General features: G+C 33.1%; 1 protein-coding gene across 6 annotated transcripts in view; it reads right to left on the bottom strand.

Moving 5' to 3' along the window:
• Nucleotides 1-16,568: 16,568 nt before the first annotated feature.
• The window catches only part of LOC143045909 (uncharacterized), a 32,245-nt gene continuing 27,458 nt past the window's right edge, over nucleotides 16,569-21,355 (bottom strand). For 4 of the 6 annotated variants that reach the window (XM_076218741.1, XM_076218743.1, XM_076218742.1 and 1 more), the window contains 4 exons: nucleotides 20,782-21,282; nucleotides 20,330-20,530; nucleotides 19,685-19,846; nucleotides 16,569-16,974 (listed from right to left, as the gene is read on the bottom strand). In XM_076218741.1, the coding sequence (XP_076074856.1) occupies nucleotides 16,855-16,974; nucleotides 19,685-19,846; nucleotides 20,330-20,530; nucleotides 20,782-21,282 (984 nt within the window). In that variant the 3' untranslated portion in view covers nucleotides 16,569-16,854. Of the gene's footprint in view, nucleotides 16,975-19,385; nucleotides 19,409-19,684; nucleotides 19,847-20,329; nucleotides 20,531-20,781; nucleotides 21,283-21,355 lie in introns of all 6 variants that reach the window. The other 2 variants (XM_076218745.1, XM_076218744.1) reach the window with 2 other exon arrangements.

Genomic DNA, 21,355 nt, shown 5'->3' with positions numbered 1-21,355 from the left:
AAACCACGTGTTTGTCATCATTTGTATTATCGTCGACTTGAGCATTATGTTAATTAATGCACAGCCAAAATCTACATCGGGGGTGTTAATTATCTCCAGATATTGATGTTTCATCTGCCAGTCAATCACCGATCACCTCACTACCATACAATCTTTTAACCCTATGTTCACTGGATGTCGTTTTTTGGGGAATATAATTTGTTTTTAATATTTTCTTAACATATGAAAAGTGGAATTAGTATTTTCTTTATTTAATAATTAAGGTACAATTTAAAGTATGAAAATAATAGAAAAAGAAATAAATGTGTTATTTTGCATAAGAAATATATGATCTGTTTATCAGATTTTTTAATCCCTCTTTCTTTACCTGCTTCTCTTATTTTACATGTCGTTTACTTTCATAAAATATACGGGTAAAGTAAGCTATTTGTAACTTTAATTTCTACTTTTAAATATTGTGTCATAGAAATTGTTTAAAGTCTTGTTTTTGTGCTCCTAGTCTCTAACAACATAGATTTCATTTTATGCAAGAATAAATCCCGCTAAGCGAACTTTAATCAACTTATAATAAGTCTACTTTGGATCGTCCTAAAATCTTTGCGATAAGTATCTGATATTTATGTTTTCGTGACAAAACTTGATTAATGAAACACTCAAGGATTATGTGTTTGTTTGCCCTAAAAAATGAGTTCGTTTTGGTTTGGCACATATTCTTTTTATATAACTACTAACATCTTTCATTTTTCTCTTTTGTATGACTTTGTCTTTCATCTTTTCTTTAATCATATAAAAATAACAGCCTGAAAAAGAGAGATTTCTTATTTCACTCCTCATGCTGTCGAACTTGCCAACATAAAACAAATTTGCTCTCAGTTTTGCAATGTACTTATTGTCTATCAATAAGATGGGAATACTTTACAATTTAGTACATGTGGTATCAATGATCCCTATGTCAGAACTTTAATGGCTGCTTAAAAATAGTATGAGTGCACAATATACAGCCAATGTTCTGGTTAATATATACATGTATACCAATTCTATTATATTTGATTATAATAAAAAGATTTGACATTGATTGCAGATCTGCATAGCTTAGAGGAATTATAAGTAAAACCAGAAACGAAGGATTATATCCGTCAAGACCAGACCGACCCTTGAAAACGTTTAACAACATGTACAAATATATTGTATTACTTTCATTTACTAAGTAAACCTGTGTGATAATAGTCCGACCAGCTAATTACTATTAATCTGTATGATTTTCCTTCTTAAAAACATAATGCTGGGCAATTATTTCGCTGCTGCAAAAACAAACATTGTAAAACAGGTGGAATAGGGTACGGTACCTTCTTCTATTACTCAAAACTAAATGGTTGCTAAAGATTACAAGGGAAAATATACAGATATCTACTGAATATCCATTTAATATATTCCAATCACAGTGATTAATTATCATTATCTAAAACAAACATCTAGGTACGGGGAAAAAAAAGAAGAAAAATAGCTTATTTTTTTAATACCTATCCCATGGCAAAATTCATTAAATTTCAAGATTGATGGTTGACAACATGTATACATATATTATATTACTTTCATTTAAATGTACTAAGTAAACCTGTGTGATAATAGTCCGACCAGCAGCTAATTACTATTAATCTGTATGATTTCCCTCCTTAGAAACATAATGCTGGGCAATTATTTCGCTGCGGCAAAAACAAACATTGTAAAACAGGTGGTATAGGGTACGGTACCTTCTTCTAAACTAAATGGTTGCTAAAAAGTACAAGGGAAAATATACAGATATCTAATCAATATCCCTTTAATATATTTCAATCACAGTCATTGTCATTATCTGAAACAAACATCTAGGTACGTGAAAAAAATAGAAGAATAACATCTTATTTTTTTTATACTATCCCATTGCAAAATTCAATAAATTTAAAGACTGCTGGTTGACCAGGTATTGTATTCTCGTAACAGAAAAGACACTTTCAAGTTTTCATACTATTATATTGACCTGTTTTTACAATTGCAGTCGTCGAACTTGTATTTTTTTTCAATGATGGTCCAAGAATATAACACTGTAAAGATATAAATAAGGGGATGTGGTACGATTGCCAATGACACAACTAAAATGAACACCAATGGACAAATATTATTAAACTGTGTCACCATAAGGTCTTCCAAAATGAGCAATGTGAAACAATACAATAGAGAAAACCAACAACCTGATATATCAGAGGAATAAGAGCCGATGCGGCAGACTATAATATATTTTGTTCTGATTCTTAGATTCTTATGAAATAGGACACGTGTATTGCTTTTGATTTACGAAGATTCCTTGTGTTATCTTGTCCTTTATGTTTATCGCGTCATATAAACAGTGGGTAAAATAAAAATAAACAAGTTCAACTTTACTATTTCTAATTGTTTATAGAGAACATACAATATGCAAGAGCCTGAGAAAGATGTATGGAAGAAATCAAATTTCACTCTTGTTTAACTAAATGGTTATTTATAAACCTATTCATCGTGTCATTTGCAGAGTGAGGTTAAGCACTTGCGAGATATAAATACCGAAACATTGGAACATATATCATTTATGTACGAAATGTGTTAGTGTTTATTCCTACTATTGCTTCATGCTGTTTCTCCATTTTTTTTTTAATTAACTGGAACTATGTCCAGTGCACGATGTTTTGTCGATATTGTCAACATCGCAATGTCAACTTTATAGTGTCGTTATTGTGTTTACATTGTATCCTATCAATATGTTCTATACCTTTCGGTTTACATCGTTCCCATCGTATACATCGGGATGTTGACAATATCGTGTCGACATCGTGTTTATATTGTATATATATAGAGTCTATAGCTTTCTGTTTACATCGTTCACATCGTATGCATCGCGATGTTGACAATAACGTGTCAACATCGTGTTTATATTGTATATATATATAAAGTCTATAACTTTCTATTTACATCGTTCACATCGTATGCATCGCGATGTTGACAATATTGTGTCAACATCGTGTATATATAGAGTCTATACCTTTCTGTTTACATCGTTCACATCGTATACATCGCGATGTTGACAATATCGTGTCAACATCGTGTTTATATTGTATTATATATATAAAGTCTATACCTTTCTGTTTACATCGTTCACATCGTATACATCGCGATGTTGACAATATTGTGTCAACATCGTGTATATATAGAGTCTATACCTTTCTGTTTACATCGTTCACATCGTATACATCGCGATGTTGACAATATTGTGTCAACATCGTATTTATATTGTATATATAGAGTCTATACCTTTCTGTTTACATCGCGATGTTGACAATATTGTATCAACATCGTGTTTATATTGTATATATATATATATAAAGTCTATACCTTTCTGTTTACATCGTTCACATCGTATACATCGCGATGTTGACAATATTGTGTCAACATCGTGTATATATATAGAGTCTATACCTTTCTGTTTACATCGTTCACATCGTATACATCGCGATGTTGACAATATCGTGTCAACATCGTGTTTATATTGTATTTATATATATAAAGTCTATACCTTTCTGTTTACATCGTTCACATCGTATACATCGCGATGGTGACAATATTGTGTCAACATCGTGTTTATATTGTATATATAGAGTCTATACCTTTCTGTTTACATCGTTCACATCGTATACATCGCGGTGTTGACAATATCGTGTCAACATCGTGTTTATATTGTATTTATATATATAAAGTCTATACCTTTCTGTTTACATCGTTCACATCGTATACATCGCGATGTTGACAATATTGTGTCAACATCGTGTTTATATTGTATATATAGTGTCTACACCTTTCTGTTTACATCGTTCACATCGTATACATCGTAATGTTAACAATATAGTGTCAACATCTTGTTGTTGTTGTATATACATTTTTTTATACCCCCGTTTTAAAAAAAGGGGGGGTATACTGTTTTACCTCTGTCTGTCCGTCCGTCCGTCCGTCAGTCAGTCAGTCCCATGAAACTTTCGTCACATTTTTCTCAGGAACTACACATCCACCCTTTCTGTAATTTGGTATCAACATTTATATATGTCAGCCATACCGTGTGATGCGTTTTCAGATTCATCACTTGACAACTTCCTGTTTACCGAACACTTGTCTGATTTTACACATGATAGCCAAGTTGAAAATTTTCGTCACATTTTTCTCAGGAACTACAATACAAGGATTTCTGAAATTTGGTTTCAGGATTTATATAAGTCAGCTATACCGTGTGATGCGTTTTCAGATTCATCACTCGACAACTTCCTGTTTATCGAACACTTGTATGATTTTACACATGATAGCCAAGTTGAAAATTTTCGTCACATTTTTCTCAGGAACTACAATACAAGGATTTCTGAAATTTGGTTTCAGGATTTATATAAGTCAGCTATACCGTGTGATGCGTTTTCAGATTCATCACTCGACTACTTCCTGTTACCGAACACTTGTCTGATTTTACACATGATAGCCAAGTTGAAAATTTTCGTCACATTTTTCTCAGGAACTACAATACAAGGATTTCTGAAATTTGGTTTCAGGATTTTTATAAGTCAGCTATACCGTGTGATGCGTTTTCAGATTCATCACTCGACAACTTCCTGTTTACCGAACACTTGCATATTTTTACACTATTAATATTATCCACTTGCGGCGGGGGTATTATCAGTGAGCAGTAGCTCGCAGTTTCACTTGTTCGTTCTTTTTTTAAAAATTAGTTAACATGGTTAAGCAGTTAGTTATATAGTTAAAATTGTTTTCCATTTTTCATGTCGGCGTCTTTTATTGTTAACTATGCCATATAAACTTTGCTCAATGTTAAAGGCCATACGGTTATCTATAGATGTGCCAGTTAGTATGTATGTACTGGAAATTTTACTTATTTGCAATCATACCACTTCTTTTTTTATAAATACCTTTCTGTTTAAATTGTTCACATAACAATGCTAACAATATTGTGTCAAAATCGTGTTTATATTTTATATTGAGTCTATGGTACGTATATAAACGTTAAACTAACTGCATTTGTTTGCACCTGTCCTTAGTCAGGAATCTGTCGTTCAGTAGTTGTCGTTTGTTGAATTGTTCATACGTGTTTCTGGTTTCGTTTTTTTTTTACATTAGACCTTTATTTTTCCTGTTCAAATAGTTTTACACTAGTGTTTTTTTTTTGTGCCTTTCATAGCTTGTTACTCGATAAAAACCAAAACTCCGTATTAATGTCAAACCTATAGCGGTATACTTATAAAAGAACGATGTAAACAATATATAAGAGTTCAAACAATGTTAACAAAGTTGACTAGATATCGGTTTAATATTGTGTACATCGCGATGTTAACGATGTCAACGATGTAAACAATATATAAGAGTTTAAACAATGTCAACGATGTTCACACGACATAGTTTTAACCTTGTAAACATCACGATGTTAACGATGTCAACGATGTAAACAATATATAAAAGTTAAAACAATGTCAACAATGTTGACACGACATCGTGTTTACATTGTATACATCGCAATGTTAACGATGTCAACGATGTAAACAATATATAAGGGATCAAACAATGTAAACGATGTTGACACGACATCGTGTTAACATTGTAAACATCGCGATGTTAACGATGTCAACGATGTAAACAATATATAAGAGTTCAAACAATGTCAACGTTGTTGACACGACATCGTGTTTACATTGTATACATCGCAATGTTAACGATGTCAACGATGTAAACAATATATAAGGGTTCAAACAATGTAAACGATGTTAACACAACATCGTTTTAACATTGTATACATCGCGATGTCAACGATGTATTCATTATATAAGGGTTCAAACAATGTAAACAATGTTGACACTATATCGTGTTAACATTGTAGATATCGCGATGTCGACAATATTGAATAAACATCCTTCACTGGACATGAATGCATTTAATGAATGGCTATTATCTATTTTGAATTTATTGAACCATAAAACTAATTTTTGACTCTTCACATTGAATAATCCGCGAAGTGGATTATCTAAAATGTGAAGAGTCAAAAATTAGTTTTATGGTTCAATAAAATCAAAATAAATTATTGCCATTCATTATAAATAAATTTCTATCAAAAATTAAGGCACAAAGAACTTTTTATATAATTTATATTAACAAAAACAACGTACAAACATGTTGGCGTATGAATACTAAACTTCAGAGTGGGCGTGTCGCCATCAAAATTGACAACATTGAAAATAAAACTAATAATTTTAACCAATCAGAAGACAGTAAATACACCAAATTTATTTATAACTGATAATAATATACAAGTATTAAATCTATATCAAAACAAAATATGATTTATGTTGTTGTTGAGAAAACAATAAACAAAAAACAAATTTGATATACAGGAAAAAACAACAATCACTGAATTACAGCATACTGACCATGAACAGACAGGCATATAATGGTTTACTTTTATAAATTTTTTATTTGGATGGAGATTTGTCTCATTGGCACTCACACCACATCTTCCTATATCTATATGCAGAATGTTGCGGGGTTGGAAAAGTTTGCGGAAATCCGACCTTTTTACCTGAAAACTTTGCAATAGAAAAGAAAACTTTGAAAGTGACATTATTTAGCATTTGAAATAACGTTAGTTTATGTTGTGATGTTGCAATGCTTGTGCACTACTATCAAAGAGGTGGTATAGCCTTCTAAACAAACACCTTAATACTACCAATGTTAAGGACGTTTATACTATCGGGCAGTTTAGAAATTTCTTTTTTTAAATTAAATAACTTGCATTACTTTGAGGTGATATATTGCAAATGTATCACACATTTGCTGTTTGGAATTTATTATGTTCTACCAGGGAGGTTCTATGACTTCCTTAATTCTACTTTGTCCTCATCGTCTATATATGATTGACGTATAATTGTGCCTACATACTGTAGACTATTGGCAAATAAAGATAATTCCTATACTAATAGTTCTATTATACCTAATCATAACGGTCATTACAAGTGTATTAATCAATTAATGGATACAGTCAACACACTTGGATTATGATTATTATTACGTATAACAAACAATAATTAATAGTTTTTGAACAAACAAGACGGTATGGTAAATATTAGTTAATCTGCACAGATGGCCGTACTTGACCGAACGACGTCACAAGTCAGTTCGCAAACGGGTCTTCGACTAATATATATAACGATTTGATTGGTCATCCTTTTGCTTGAACGTTTTGGAGGTATTCTTTTCAAGACGGTATGGTAAATTAATAAAACTAGGATCAAAATGTTGATGAAATATCTAGTATTGTCCCCTGTTTTAATTCAATGAGTGATTCAATGAGTGAAGAAAACAAATTTGATTTTATATTTTCCTGCGAAGAATGTGATATTTTACTTATCATTGTTAACTACATAAGTGAAATGTATAATGAAAGAAACAATTATAATGTCAATATATGAACTGTGTAATTGATGGCTCAACTTATAATGTTATATATATTATAACATATTTTTTGTAACATAAGCATAATATTTTAATTGATAATTTTAAAGAGGAGGTATGCTGTCAAAAATAGTATTATAATTAATACTAATAATCTATGTTTTTGTTTTTCTTTCAATGCTACATGTTTGTAGTGTTTAATGACTATCGTTTTGTATTTAATATGCCACTGTCTGTTTGTTTGTTTTTGTTGTATATTTTAGTAACAATCCTATTGTTTGGATTTTATACTAATAAAATTCTTATTCTTATTCTTATTCTTTCAAGTAATCTTAAACACTAAATCTATCGGATGTTGTATTATGTGGCTTTCTTGTCTGCTTCAGACACGAGGAGGACTGTGTAAATACCACAGCTCATTGAGTATCACCCCTTGGTGTCTGTTGCAGTAGGGAAACCTACACTATTCTCAATACCTGTTACTGCAGTATATTTTATTTGCTGTGAATAAACTTTTTACATTTGTGGTGTTTTTTTTCTGTATCAGATACGAGGAGGATTGTTAGAGCTTTTTTAAGATCACAACCCTAGAGCATCGTCCCTTGGTGTCTGTTTCAGCTAAACAATCATTTATTTTTTATTTATACATTTCCAGCAAAATATTATAAAATCAAGTGAGAAAAAAAATAAGTAAATAAATAAAGTTTGCCACATCTCTGGAGTAGCAACTCTCAAATACTTTTTTATTTAACAAATAATACCTGTATGACTTTATTTCAATAGTTTATTTTACAATGTTATGTAAAATACTGTATGTTGTATCAATTATATATTTTATGTGTATATGCCCCCCTGGGGACCTAATTTGGAAAATAAAAATTTATCTAATCTGTAAGTGTACTTATTGATATTTTAGTCTTAGATGCATAATTGTGTTTTTTATTTGTTGTTGGCTTTGAATTTGGTGTCATTAACTGTGAGTTTCTCTCAGATCTGTACTTAGTCGAAATCATGGCAAAATATAAACGGTAATAACTGTTCTTTCCTAGATTTAGATATTTCAGTTTAACACGGGAAACTCTACACTAAAAGTTACGACAAAAGAGCCGATTTTTCGTTCTCTATTGTTAATTTTGGCATTACTTGCGGTGTGTATATATCATAATTCGTTTGATGAGCCCTTGTCAGTTGTGACGTTTTAAATTTCAACGAACGTACTGATGTATTACTGGTAAATTATTAAGTCAGGGATTTCTTTACCACAAATTTCTTAAAACCTATACTAAACATTCTTCCATAGATATAAAAAAAAAAGTTTTGAATTTTGGTAGTTCCTGTATTAAACTCATTTTAAACAAGATAGCACATCCTCATTTTTACGGAGATGCGGTTTACTGAGCACGGAAATTAAGACACGATACGGGTTAACTTATCGATCCTTAATAAACTTATTCTAAAAGGTAACAAGTTCAATAATGAAGTAGTAATGATATATACATATGCACATACAATTAAAATTGAGAATGGAAATGGGGAATGTGTCAAAGAGACAACAACCCGACCAACAAGCAGAAAACAGCAGAAGGCCACCAATGGGTCTTCATTACAGCGAGAAAATCCCGCACCCTTTGGCGTGCTTCAGCTGGCCCCAAACAAAAATATGCACCATTTTAGTGATAATCGACGTTACCAAATCAGCACTGTAATTATATCATTGAATATTGTTTTTATTGGTATTAATATTGATTTTGTTATCAGTAATTTAAAAGCAAACTAACAATTATTGTAATATACATATACACATTCATGGATCTACAATCTGTCGAAACCTATATCTTGGCATTGCACAAGGTCATGTTTTTCTCTGACTGTTTATGACGTTTTACACTGAATCTATTGTATGTTTGATGTGCACTTATTAATAATTTAGTCTTAAAGCTGGGGTCACACATTCACGATTTTTACTGCCGTCATTGACAGGACCATTCCCGATTAAAATTTGTCAAAAGTCTGATCAAGATCCTGTGAATCGTGGATGGAAATTCAAACTTTAATTAAAATTTGTAAAACAAATAATTTAATCACGACAACAATCAGATATTGTTCAGGAAGCGTCGATATTCAACCTTTTCCAAGCGAATTTATCTCGATAATCCCGTTCTCAATCCGCTTCTAATCCAATTTGTATCTTTCGCCTGGTAAAATTCGACCGAGGCTGTCACGACTGCGTCCCGATTCTACCGAATGTAATCCGACAGAGATCAGACAGTTACCAGACGGTGAACCGACGCTGACGGAAGTTTTTCGTTCGAAAACTGTCGGTATACTCGGGATGATCAGGTACTGTCGGAACATAGTCCTATCACGGTCCGCTCTGTTTCATTGTTAACGGCTTTGTCTGGTCTCAGTCGTATTGTATTCTGTAATTGTCGGGACTCTGACGTGGGTATCAGTGACGAATTTCGTATTAATAACGGGACTGTTCCGGAACAGTTTCGGCAAAAACGGTTCGCAATCGACAAGATCTGGATGGAATCTGGACTCAACCGGCAGAAAAAAAGCAATGAAAAATTTCTCTAGATCATTCCCGTTCCACAGGACATCGTCCAGATTACACAGAACATTGTTAGGATTTTGATCCGATACAGCAGAATCTGTCACGACATAGGCACGATTGTAATCCGACTAGACAAAATCGGCTGAGTTTCCCCGAATGTTAAGGGACGCACCTAACTATCAGGGTGCTTCGCCGAACTATTCGGACCCTTCCCGACCCGTATACAGGAATCTGTTACGAACTTATACGACTGCGTTCAGCCAATGATAGGACATTCCAGATAATTAAGGATAGTAATCCGACTTTTTTCACTTTTCTTGTCGTATCGCTGTCTGATCTCAAACGGGAACAATAATCGGCAATGTGATTTTTTTATTAGTTGTTAGTGGCTTTGAACTAATTGTCAGTAGCTGCGAGTACTCTCAGATCAATATTTAGCGTCTTTTTGTTGTTGGGATATAAAAGTACCCAGCCACATCCATATGTAATACTTGTATTTGTATCCATCTCATGAGTTAAGCCTTTTCAACTGATTTTTATAGTTCGTTCTTATGTTGTACTGTTACACTACTGTCCCGGGTTAGGGGAGGGTTGGGATCCCGCTGACATGTTTAACTCCGCCACTTTTTGTATGTATGTACCTGTACCATATCAGGAGCCTGTATTTCAGTAGTTGTCGTTTGTTTATGTGTTGCATATTTGTTTTTCGTTCAATTTTTTTACATAAATAAGGCCGTTAGTTTTCTCGTTTGAATTGTTTTACATTTGTCACTTCAGCCTGGGTCTATTAATATAGCCGACTATGCGATATGGGCTTTGTTTATTTTTCAACCCCGTATGGTATCATATGCAAATATAGTTGTTAACTTAATTGTGGAAAGTCGTCTCATTGGCTATCATACCACATCTTCTTATTTTCATATTGTGTGTCTTGTTAATCTTTGGATGTATAAGTACCCTGCCACGTCCCCTCTGTGTTTCTATTTGTATATATCTATCTGATGAGATAAGTGTTGGAGCGCTTTAAAACTAGTTTAACCCCGCCATATTCTGTATGTGCCTGTCACATGTCAGAAGCCGCCAATTCAGTTGTTGTCGTTTGTTGCTTTGTAACATATTCATTTTTGTTCATTATTTTGTACTTAAATAAGGCCGTAATTTTTCCTATTTGAATTTTTTTACACTAGTCATTTCGGGGCTTTTTATAGCTGACAATTAATGCTGTATGGGCTTAGCTCATTGTTGAACGGCTCATTGTTGAAAGGCTCATTGTTGAAGGCCGTATGGTGACTTATAGTTGTTGATTTCTGTGTTATTTCGGACTCGTGTGGAGAGTTGTCTCATTGGCAACCATATCACATCTTCTTATTCTTATAAACAATCTTATAAATAATTGGACGGCATTGTCAATTCTTGGTAAACATATCATCTTTATGTTACGTTTTCTAGTTATGCAAGATAATAAGATATTGTTTTCTAATATTATGCGTGTACTTTAGATAGAGGACAAAAAAGTTTTATCTAAAACCGTTTTGAGTGCGAAAATCTGGCTATTTCTATTACTAGGTAATGCAACCAATTTTCCTTGACTATCAAATCTACATTTTTATGTTCCAATACATGTGTATACCTTCATAATACATGCAGTGGTTTTCCTTAGTTGCTATACTTGTGTTTCGGTTTACTGTTGTCTGTGTCTATAGACAAGGCTGTTGGGTTTTCTCCTTTAATTTGTTCCATATTAATATAGAAATATCTACATGATTATTGTTGATAGATTGATTTATTGTTTTGGATCTCGATTTTTTCTGATGTCTGTCAAAAATATAAAGTGGTAAAAGACTTGAACATTTTTACCATGCAGGGTCCTTCTATAGCCTACTGCGCATGCCATGGGTTTGTTCAGTGTTGAGAGCCATACGACGAGCCATACTTGTTCACACCTTATCGTTCTAGTCCATCGTGTCGCATTATATATATAGAAATAATACCACATCTCTTTTTTGAAATCATTAAAATTGAATTTCAAAACGTGGAGTGAAAAAAAATAAACTGTTGACACAGGGAGGAAAAACGTTATTTTCGTTTTTGATTAATTTTTAGATGGATTATTTAGTGATTAGACGCAGTGTAAGTCATGAACAGCCAAGTTAACTTACAATCAATTCAAACTCTCAGATTGTTTATGTTAAGAGTAGCTGATGGACAAAATATTTCTCAGAAAGAAATGAAAATAATTATGTGGCAGTTTTTTTTATTTGCAAGAAGCTATACAAGTTTTTTTAAATAAAGTGCCAGTGTTCACCATTCGAAGGTTAAATCGATCCATTCTGCAGATGTTGTTTTTATCAGCTCGTGATTGTGTTGTTTCGATAGTCTAAATATGTTTCAACGGTTTCAACAGGTCCCAAAGGGTAAATATTTTATCCGGTATCAAGTTTCGTAATGAATTGTTTTGTGTGTTTAATTGTCATGCTGCCCACCATGGACTTTTAATTGGAACTATAAATATTCTTATATCTGTGGATTATACGTAGGAAAAAAATATTGTTTTGTATATAGTCTACCAAGTGTATATGTATATCAATTTGTAATGTTTTTTTCATTATCGGGTGTAGCAGCTTTCTTTTAGCACATCGTCACGTGACTATAAAGTTTCAGCCTTCGAACGCGTTAATCCTTACATATGTTTCACCATCTTGTATTTTGCATACAGTTTTTCATGAATCCTTTTATGCACCCTCATACCTGATATCTTTGGCTCTGACTATTGTTATTGTTAGTGCTAAACATCGTTCACTGCAACATGAAAGCAAACAAACAATTATAATCGTAATCACTATATGATCTTTCGGTTAAGTAGAACTAACAGATTTTACACTGATAAAATTTGCAGATGAAGATTGAGTTTTACTCGTTCTTGTATAGTTAAAATGTAAGTTTCATAGTTTTTCTCTTAAAATCAAACCACAAATCGCCCGGACTATCATTAAAACAAAATCCTTACATCAGACAATCTCAATTATACAGACTCAGAAATAGAGGTGAATGGCATTTCTCTAATGAACTGAGACTGGTGTAGATTTTGAAATTGGTGTTTGAGGGTAAGGTAAGGATTCTTAAGTTTCTAATCATTATTTGCATCCCATTTTGATCCGACCACGGAGATCAGCACGAAAACTTAAAATTAAATAATGGAAGGCTATTAAAATGAAAAAAAAACAACATTTTTTAAAAACTAAATTGACTTTCATCTATTGATGGTCCGAGTTTCCTTTAGTTGCTTTGAATGAACAGTTTCGCTCAACTGAGTGTTTTTATTCTGAAGTCCTTTATATCAATTTTCAAGCTCGCTTCGTGTCATTGAAACTATTCAAAACTTTTTTGTTAGTCACTAAAATCTCGATGTCTACCCAATTTGACCCGTTTAATCTAGTCTAGGTTTGAATGAAATTACCCTTCATTCAAGTTCTAGCAATTTGATTTATTGTATGATTGCTCTTAGAATATTTACCACGTCACGCTAGCAAACTAAAAAGCAATCAACTAATTATATTTAATGTTCAATTGTTTGGTTATAAATCTTTAAAAAGTCGATCTTTAAATTCCTGCATGCATGGTGGCTATATAAAAGTGATCATGTGACTGAACTCACTTCCGGTTAGAAGTTCTTTTGCTTTTTCATGACGCGTATAGCGCACCTAACCAATAGCCAACAGAAGGTAAACACATGAATTTATGTTGGTCTGATTTTCCAATTAAAAGGGCTAATTCTATAAGTTGATAAGTTGTTTCGTACTGACAAATAACAGGAATAAGCTACACCAACCCATGCGCAAAGTGTAGATCAGAACTTTAAACTACTGTAGGTGTCGGATGGGCGAATATTTCAGTTGTCACCAAGTTATCTTAAATCATATGCGAACAAATACGATCACATCAAAGGGTTATTTGGTTTGTATTGCAGTTAAATGAATGTATATTGGTGACTGTGTTTTAGGTTTCATTAAAAATATCACTTCCATGATTCAGCAATATTTGGTGTTTCTTCCCGTAGGTCACCGTTTGAACCCACCTCCACTGAAAAAAAGGTTATTTTCCGTCTTTTTTGAGATTTTAAAACGACCTTGAGAGGTGAACATTGACAACACTGTGTTTCTTTGTCATTCAAGTATCACCCTATAGTTACAGCAGTCCATTCATGCTAACTGGGAGTAAATGGGACTTGAGTGTCTTGCTGGGGAATTATTATTGTCAAGTCAGGTCTGCCGAAATGTCCGTTTTTACTGATTTTTGACAAAACGGTATTAAACCTACATTTTACAGACTAGATTCCTATAGGCCATATTATACCTCGTTGTGTTCCTGTTCCACCTATGATTTATGATTTATGATAATAGTTTATACCTACAGTCACTTCCAGTTACGTAGTGTCCATCAAAAGATGCCCACCCCACCTGATTTTGGCTACTTTTCACGTTTTTCCAATTTCGAACTCTTAAACGGCTTTCAAAGTGCCATGAACAGACATCTGAGAAGAGTTTATGGACCATGAACTGCTTGGTTGAAGTCCCTGCTATCAATACAGTTCAGCTGGGGCAGTTCAAAAACAGTATGGAGGGTCATATGGGCCATCAAAGAATGGTTGTTGCCTCCACGCCTACAGGCGGGATTGGGGGCTAAAGGGTTAAAGAAACTGATACCGAAGTATTAGCTGGAGATCAAAGATGTCAAGTAACGGACATGGAGGAAAATAATATTTGCGTGTCTATATATATAAGTGTTATATTATAATGCTTCCATGTTAAAGTTTTATTTATGAAATTGTCTTGTGCCATTGTATGCTTAAATACAGCACTTCAACTTTTTGCAGTTATGAATATACAGAAGTGGTATTCATGTTCCAATTTGAAATTTTCCTCCTTGCATAAGAATATGATAAGGCTTTCTTTTTAAAATTTCTTGCTTTTTGTAGATTGTAAGCTTAAGTAAGCAACGCATGTTTCATTATTTAACTACGTAAGGATAAACAAAGTTAATTCTTTGAGAAAACCTCTCGTTCGTATTCTTTAATTTGTGTGTTTTTTTGTTTGTTCCTTTTTGCACCTGATGGCTCTGTAATCTCCAAATCTCCAAATCTTCCAAACCAATACTTATCTAATCACTTCTGAATATTGTAAACTGATGATACAGTGACTTAAGCATTCTTGAATCTATTTCAAACTAATGCTGTTCTCTAGGACTATTTTTTTTCTCTTTCTTACTTGGTGTTTGGTCTAGTTTCATTATTGATTCTAGGTTTATCATGTGCTTTGTCTTGCTTCATCCGTTTCTTATGATTTTTACCACTTGTGTTGCCTTATCATGTCTGCATACGTTTCTCTAGTTTTTTTAATTGTTTTGTATTGGATCTTTTTTACCCATATAAATTTGTCGATACATATATTGTTTTTAAAGGATTTCATACTGGACTAACATAATCTAAGTGTATGATTCTTGATATGTTACTTGTAAAATGGAACAATTGTCTAAGCATTTATGTAACATAAGGTCCAGATGCTAATCAGTATACACCGTGTCCTTTTCTTCTTATGCTCGTTCTATATTACGATACCCTTTAAATTGTAAATTTGATTTTTTATAGATGGCCCTTATTTAACTCTTATTCACTCTATTTTATACTCATTCTGTATAAATCTGTATATAGCAGATATTTTGTTTTACCGTCTATTAACTTTGCAAAGGATATCTTTTATTTCCTTTGTAGTTTCCCTGGATTGTTTTTCCCTTTATCTGCTGTACCTTAACGTTGGTGTTTCGAACTTCCTTAGCCAGTCTGCACATCTTTCATTCCAAGAATTCGTTTGTCCACTTTTTTTTTGTACCTGTTAATTTTGTCGGTGTCTTTTTAATGTTGGAACTTAAACTAAACTGGTACGATAATCATAATAACAATTATCGTGGAGCAAAAATTCAAATTGAGATGAACTCTGGTTCTTTGGAAGGAAACTTATATTTATCTTGATGTCAGCTTAGAAATGCTTTCCTTTGTGGCATAAACTTTTTCGTATTTGCTAAGTTACTCGCAATACCGGTTAACTTGTTTCCTGTTTCTTATTTTGTATATTTCGATTTAGCAATCTGTAAGATATAGCATGAATTTATAGTGGTTTTTTTTCAATAGGAAAATAGATATACGAAGGCAACATGAAGGCTAACCAGACTGAAAGAGGTAAACCAAATCCAGCAGTCAAGCAAAAACAACGAGTTTCATGAACAAAGCATGTTATTCCCAATATTTCTGTTCAACGATTAATTCTTTTGTATTATAAGTTCATTGGTTTTTTGTAAGCATACTGTTAAGCATTCTGATTTTTTTAACAGTTTTTGTAAGTTTTATTATCATAGTCGTTTCACCAATGAGTCTGTTTTCTTGTTAAATTCAGACCAGCATAGTACAGCTACTTTTTTATACAACGTGTAAGATGACATACAACAAACTCATTCATTTTGACATATACAGCTTTAATGTATTCAAAAAATTTGCACAACAAAAACTGTTGTATCTGTTACACATATCCTTATGAGGGATCATACTATATTAAATATATACATGTTATAATTCCATGAAGTTCCAAAATAAACTGCAGTCAATAAATTAAATTTTAAAACTATAAAACCTATAAAATAAATAAATTATAGTCAACAATGAACCACAATATCCTGGCAACTCCACGGGTAAGAATGTTGTTGTTCCTTGTGTAGTAGCTGGTCAGATGTTAACATGTAGATATTCAATAATGATTTTCCTCCTCATAAGAAGGAGTAACAGAGCGACGATAAAGTCCAGTTCCACGAGATGCAGATCTAGGCGATAGCAAATTACTAGAATTTAGTGACGGACTTGAAGCTGGCTGAAAACAGACAAAAAAATGTTTATTAGAAAAACATATCATACAAATTAGTAATACGAGTTTTAGAACATTCAGAATGAAACTTGTTCGTTGTCATAGAAACTTTTCTTACATACGTCTGAAATACAAACCTGGTAATATAATCAAGTCTTTAATTGCAAGAAACATACAATAAACTTGACAGGATACATAACATCTTCATTAAAAATATACAGTAAACTACATTTGCCTTTTTTCGTTAATTGATCCCATGTGGATTTTTTGGCACCATATTGTCTATATCTTTTCAAGTCTTGTTCAGTAAACGTCAGTAATGCAGCTGCACACTACACGCGGGTAAATGAACCAAGATCGTAATTATTTTGCCGTTAAGCATAATTCTGTTGAACTATTAAAAACCTTTGCCGATTGCTGATGTTGCATTAAGTTTGATTAACAAGTAATTTAATGAAAATAGCTTAAAAACTATTAACAAGATTACAATTAAAAACACTGAAAATCGTGACACGCAATATATCTAAATAAACAATACAATTATAATTAAAACACAAGCGCAAAAAGTTTATGAACATTATTTTTGCATTGTAGTACCAGATAAAACATTGTAGAACCAGATAAAACATTGTAGTACCAGATAAAACCAATGATAAAGATCAGAAACCGCGTATCAATAAGCATGAAGGCAAGCAAGCAAATGATAAACCATAATTGAAATACGTTTAACAAATGATGATAAACAAAATATTTTTTTAGTTGCGAACCAGTCAATAAACAATGCAAAGTTAGGTAAAGAGTCACAAGAACTTGAACATTGTTAATATTTCATTAGAAACACGAAAATATGTTAAAACCAATACTCTGCCTCATTGCATGTTCTCCACAAGATAAGTCAAGGAATGGTTTATTAAATTGACAGCAAACAAGGTGTTCCTATATACTGTATATTAGTTATAAATTCAAATGATCATGGGCCATAAATCCTGAACGGCAAAAATGAAAATCGTCGATATCGAACTTAACCACATTTTTTTCATCAGTAACAGCATATATAAAATTCATAGATCTATGCCTGGACGGTTCAGTGGCGGATCCAGGGGGAGGGTTCCGGGGTTGGAACCCCCCTTTTTTTTTGGACGATCAATGCATTTGAATGGGGACATATAGTTGGAACCCCCTTTGTCCTGGGTTTGGAACCCCTCCTTTTTCAAATGGCTGGATCCACCCCTGCGGTTCATGAGTAATTGCACGGAAACGACATAAAGTGCATATTTCCAATTTACCAAGAGCCATAACTCCTTAACGACAAAAGTGAAAGTCATCAATAAGGACTTGGACTTGACCTCCATTTTGTCATCAGTAGCAGTAAAATGTGAGAGGATTGGTTGAACGGTTCATAAGTAATAGTTGGTGGGATACAATATAAAGTGCCATTTAAAAATTTATCAAGGACTTTTACTTCTGGGCGGCAAAAGGGAAAATCCTAAGTAATCGCACGGAAACAATATAACGTGCCATTTTGGATTTTCCAATAGATCAAGGACCATTAATAGTGAACAGTAAAATAGAAAATCGTCAATATTGAACTTGACCTCCATGTTGCCATCAATAACAATATATTAAGATTTGAACAAGAATGTGTCCATAGTACACGGATGCCCCACTCCCACTACCATTTTCTATTTTCAGTGGACCGTGAAATTGGGGTCAAAACTTTAATTTGGAATTAAAATTAGAAAGATCATATCATAGGCAACATGTGTACTAAGTTTCAAGTTGATGTAACTTTAACTTCATCAAAAACTACCTTGACCAAAAACTTTAACCTGAACTTTGCACTATCATTTTCTATGTTCAGTGGACCATGAAATTGGGGCCAAAACTATAATTTGGCATTAAAATTAGAAAGATCATATCATGGGGAACATGTGTATTAAGTTTCAAGTTGATTGGACTTCAGCTTCATCAAAAACTACCTCGACCAAAAACTTTAACCGGACGGACGAACGGAGGCACAGACCAGAAAACATAATGCCCCTCTACTATCGTAGGTGGGGCATAAAAATCATTGGTATCGGGATTCATAAACTATCGAACGGAAACGACATAAAGTGCCATTTTCCAATATACCAAGTACCATTACTTCTGAACGGTAAAAGCGAAAATAGTCAAGATCAAACTTGACCTCCATACTGTCATAAGTATCACCATATGACTATTGAAATTTGAAAATCATTTGTTGAACGGTTTGCAGCCGAAACCCCTAGACCGATCACCCGCATACCGTACTTATCAAATTTAATAACTTGATGAAAATGAAGAATTATTCAAATGTGATGAACAGTGTTATGATGGAATTATGAGTGATTTGTTAAACAAATTAACCACTGCAAAACACACAAACTAATAACTACCTGCCTTAAATGGCTTAATCGAGCTACAGAAAGAAAAATAACAATAGGTACTCATTTATTTTCAGTAAAGGTAAACTATTTGAAAGGTTTAACAACGAATTGTTACCTTTTTAGATCTGATCTGTCCATGCTTTTCAACCTGCTGTTTGGCTGTAAGTTACAAAAGCTTAACTTCCCTTTAAAATATATGGTAAAATCTAACTATATTCAAGCTCTAATTATTTGATTTTTTAATCATTTATTTCCATTAATATGAAATTAAACCATTAACAAGTATTCAACTAAAGTAGTCTACTTACAGTGCTAGTAGTATAACTAGTACGAGTTACAGAAACTGAGCTACGATTCTTAGCACGGAGTTTCTGAAGAGAACCTTCAGCACTGTCTGCTCGTTCCTCGGCATCCTCGAGCTCTTGTTGAACCTTTCTGTATTTAGCTAGATTAATAGCAGCAATCTCCTCCTGTAATATGTAAAAAAGTAAAAAAAGATTAAAAAAAAAGGTTTAATTCTATATCTGTTTTGTACATATATCAAACAATTGACACGAATAATCTACTATGTTTTAGACCTAACTGTTAAAGTAACCGAACTAAACGAAAAAGTAAAATAACAAAAAGACCGAATGAAAATTCAAAACGTACAGTCCCTATTAGATTGCAAAATCAGAAGCTCAAACACATCAAACGAATGAAAAACAACTGTCATATTCCTGAATTGGTACAGAGATTGTCTTATGTCGAACAGAGCTACGTTTTTACAGTGAATGCGATGTTTAATCTTCTTGGGATCATATTTTATGCGTAGGTATACTAAGTAATTTTAATTGATCTTTTACACAAGTCGCAGTTACTGATCATACGTCAATAAATTTGAAACTATATTCAATTTAACGAGACAAAAAACTTTTATATTAAATAAGTTATTTTTAGTAACAAGTACTTACAGCTTCCTCAACTTGACGTTTGTAGGTCTTGAGTTTGTTGTTGAGTTTTTCTATCATTTCATTGAGATTTTCTTGGTTTTTGCGGTCTTCATCAGCTTGGAAGGCAATTTCTTTAAGTCTGCGATCTGCCTTGCGCATATGTTTCTGTGTCTCAGCATGACGACGTTGTTCACTGTCGAGTTCACCTTCCAACTCACGTACCTTTAAAAGTAATAAGTTTAAACGTTAAAAAATGTCGTTTTACCTCAATGTTAATGAGATCGCTATGATAATCGGTTAGTTGTTTCCAGTCTATTTTAAACTCTTTGAACAGGGTTATATATTAAATAAAAGGATTTTGTCATATTACAATTAATAAATTTGATAATTAAATTGTTTATTTTGGTTCTACTACTTTCAAAATTAAAATTCAAAAGACAGCTAATATAATTGTAATTTAAAAATATATATACTCGTTGTTCCAGCTTGGCAATCATCTTCTTTCCACCCTTGAGAGCCTGAGCCTCGGCCTCCTCAAGTCGGACCTGGAGATCCTTGACTTGACTCTCCAAACTCTTGCGGAATTTCTCGATCTGTTGGCTATGTTCTTGTTCACTTCTTAATTCATCTGCCAATCTTGCGGAATCATCATTTGCTCTCCTGGCACGTTCGTCGGCGTTTCTTACTTCGTTGTTCATCTCATCGAGATCGCTCTGCATGGCCTGAATATCCCCTTCCAATTTCCTTTTGGAGCTTTGAGCTGATTGAACTTCAGCAGATAGTTCATTCACTCTATCGTTAGCCTCAAATAATTCGTTTTCTGCTCCCTTTCTAGCCCGCTCTGCTTGTTCAAGTGCTGTACGAAGTTCCTCTACCTCACCAGAAAGCATGTTACATCTTCTCTCGGCCATGTTGTATGATTCACGAACTTCTTCACGCTGGCGTTGTTCTTCCTCAATCTGTCTCTGCATTTCCTATATCAAAACATAGGAAGTATGAATATCTCTATCTCTTAACATTTCCAATACTAAGCTTTGAGTAATAGAT

The sequence above is a fragment of the Mytilus galloprovincialis genome, chromosome 9, assembly GCF_965363235.1.
Source record: "Mytilus galloprovincialis chromosome 9, xbMytGall1.hap1.1, whole genome shotgun sequence".
In the NCBI taxonomy this organism is placed as follows: Eukaryota; Metazoa; Mollusca; class Bivalvia; order Mytilida; family Mytilidae; genus Mytilus; species Mytilus galloprovincialis.
The sequence above is the reverse complement of the archived record's forward strand: the minus strand, read 5'-3'. Positions and strand labels throughout refer to the sequence as shown.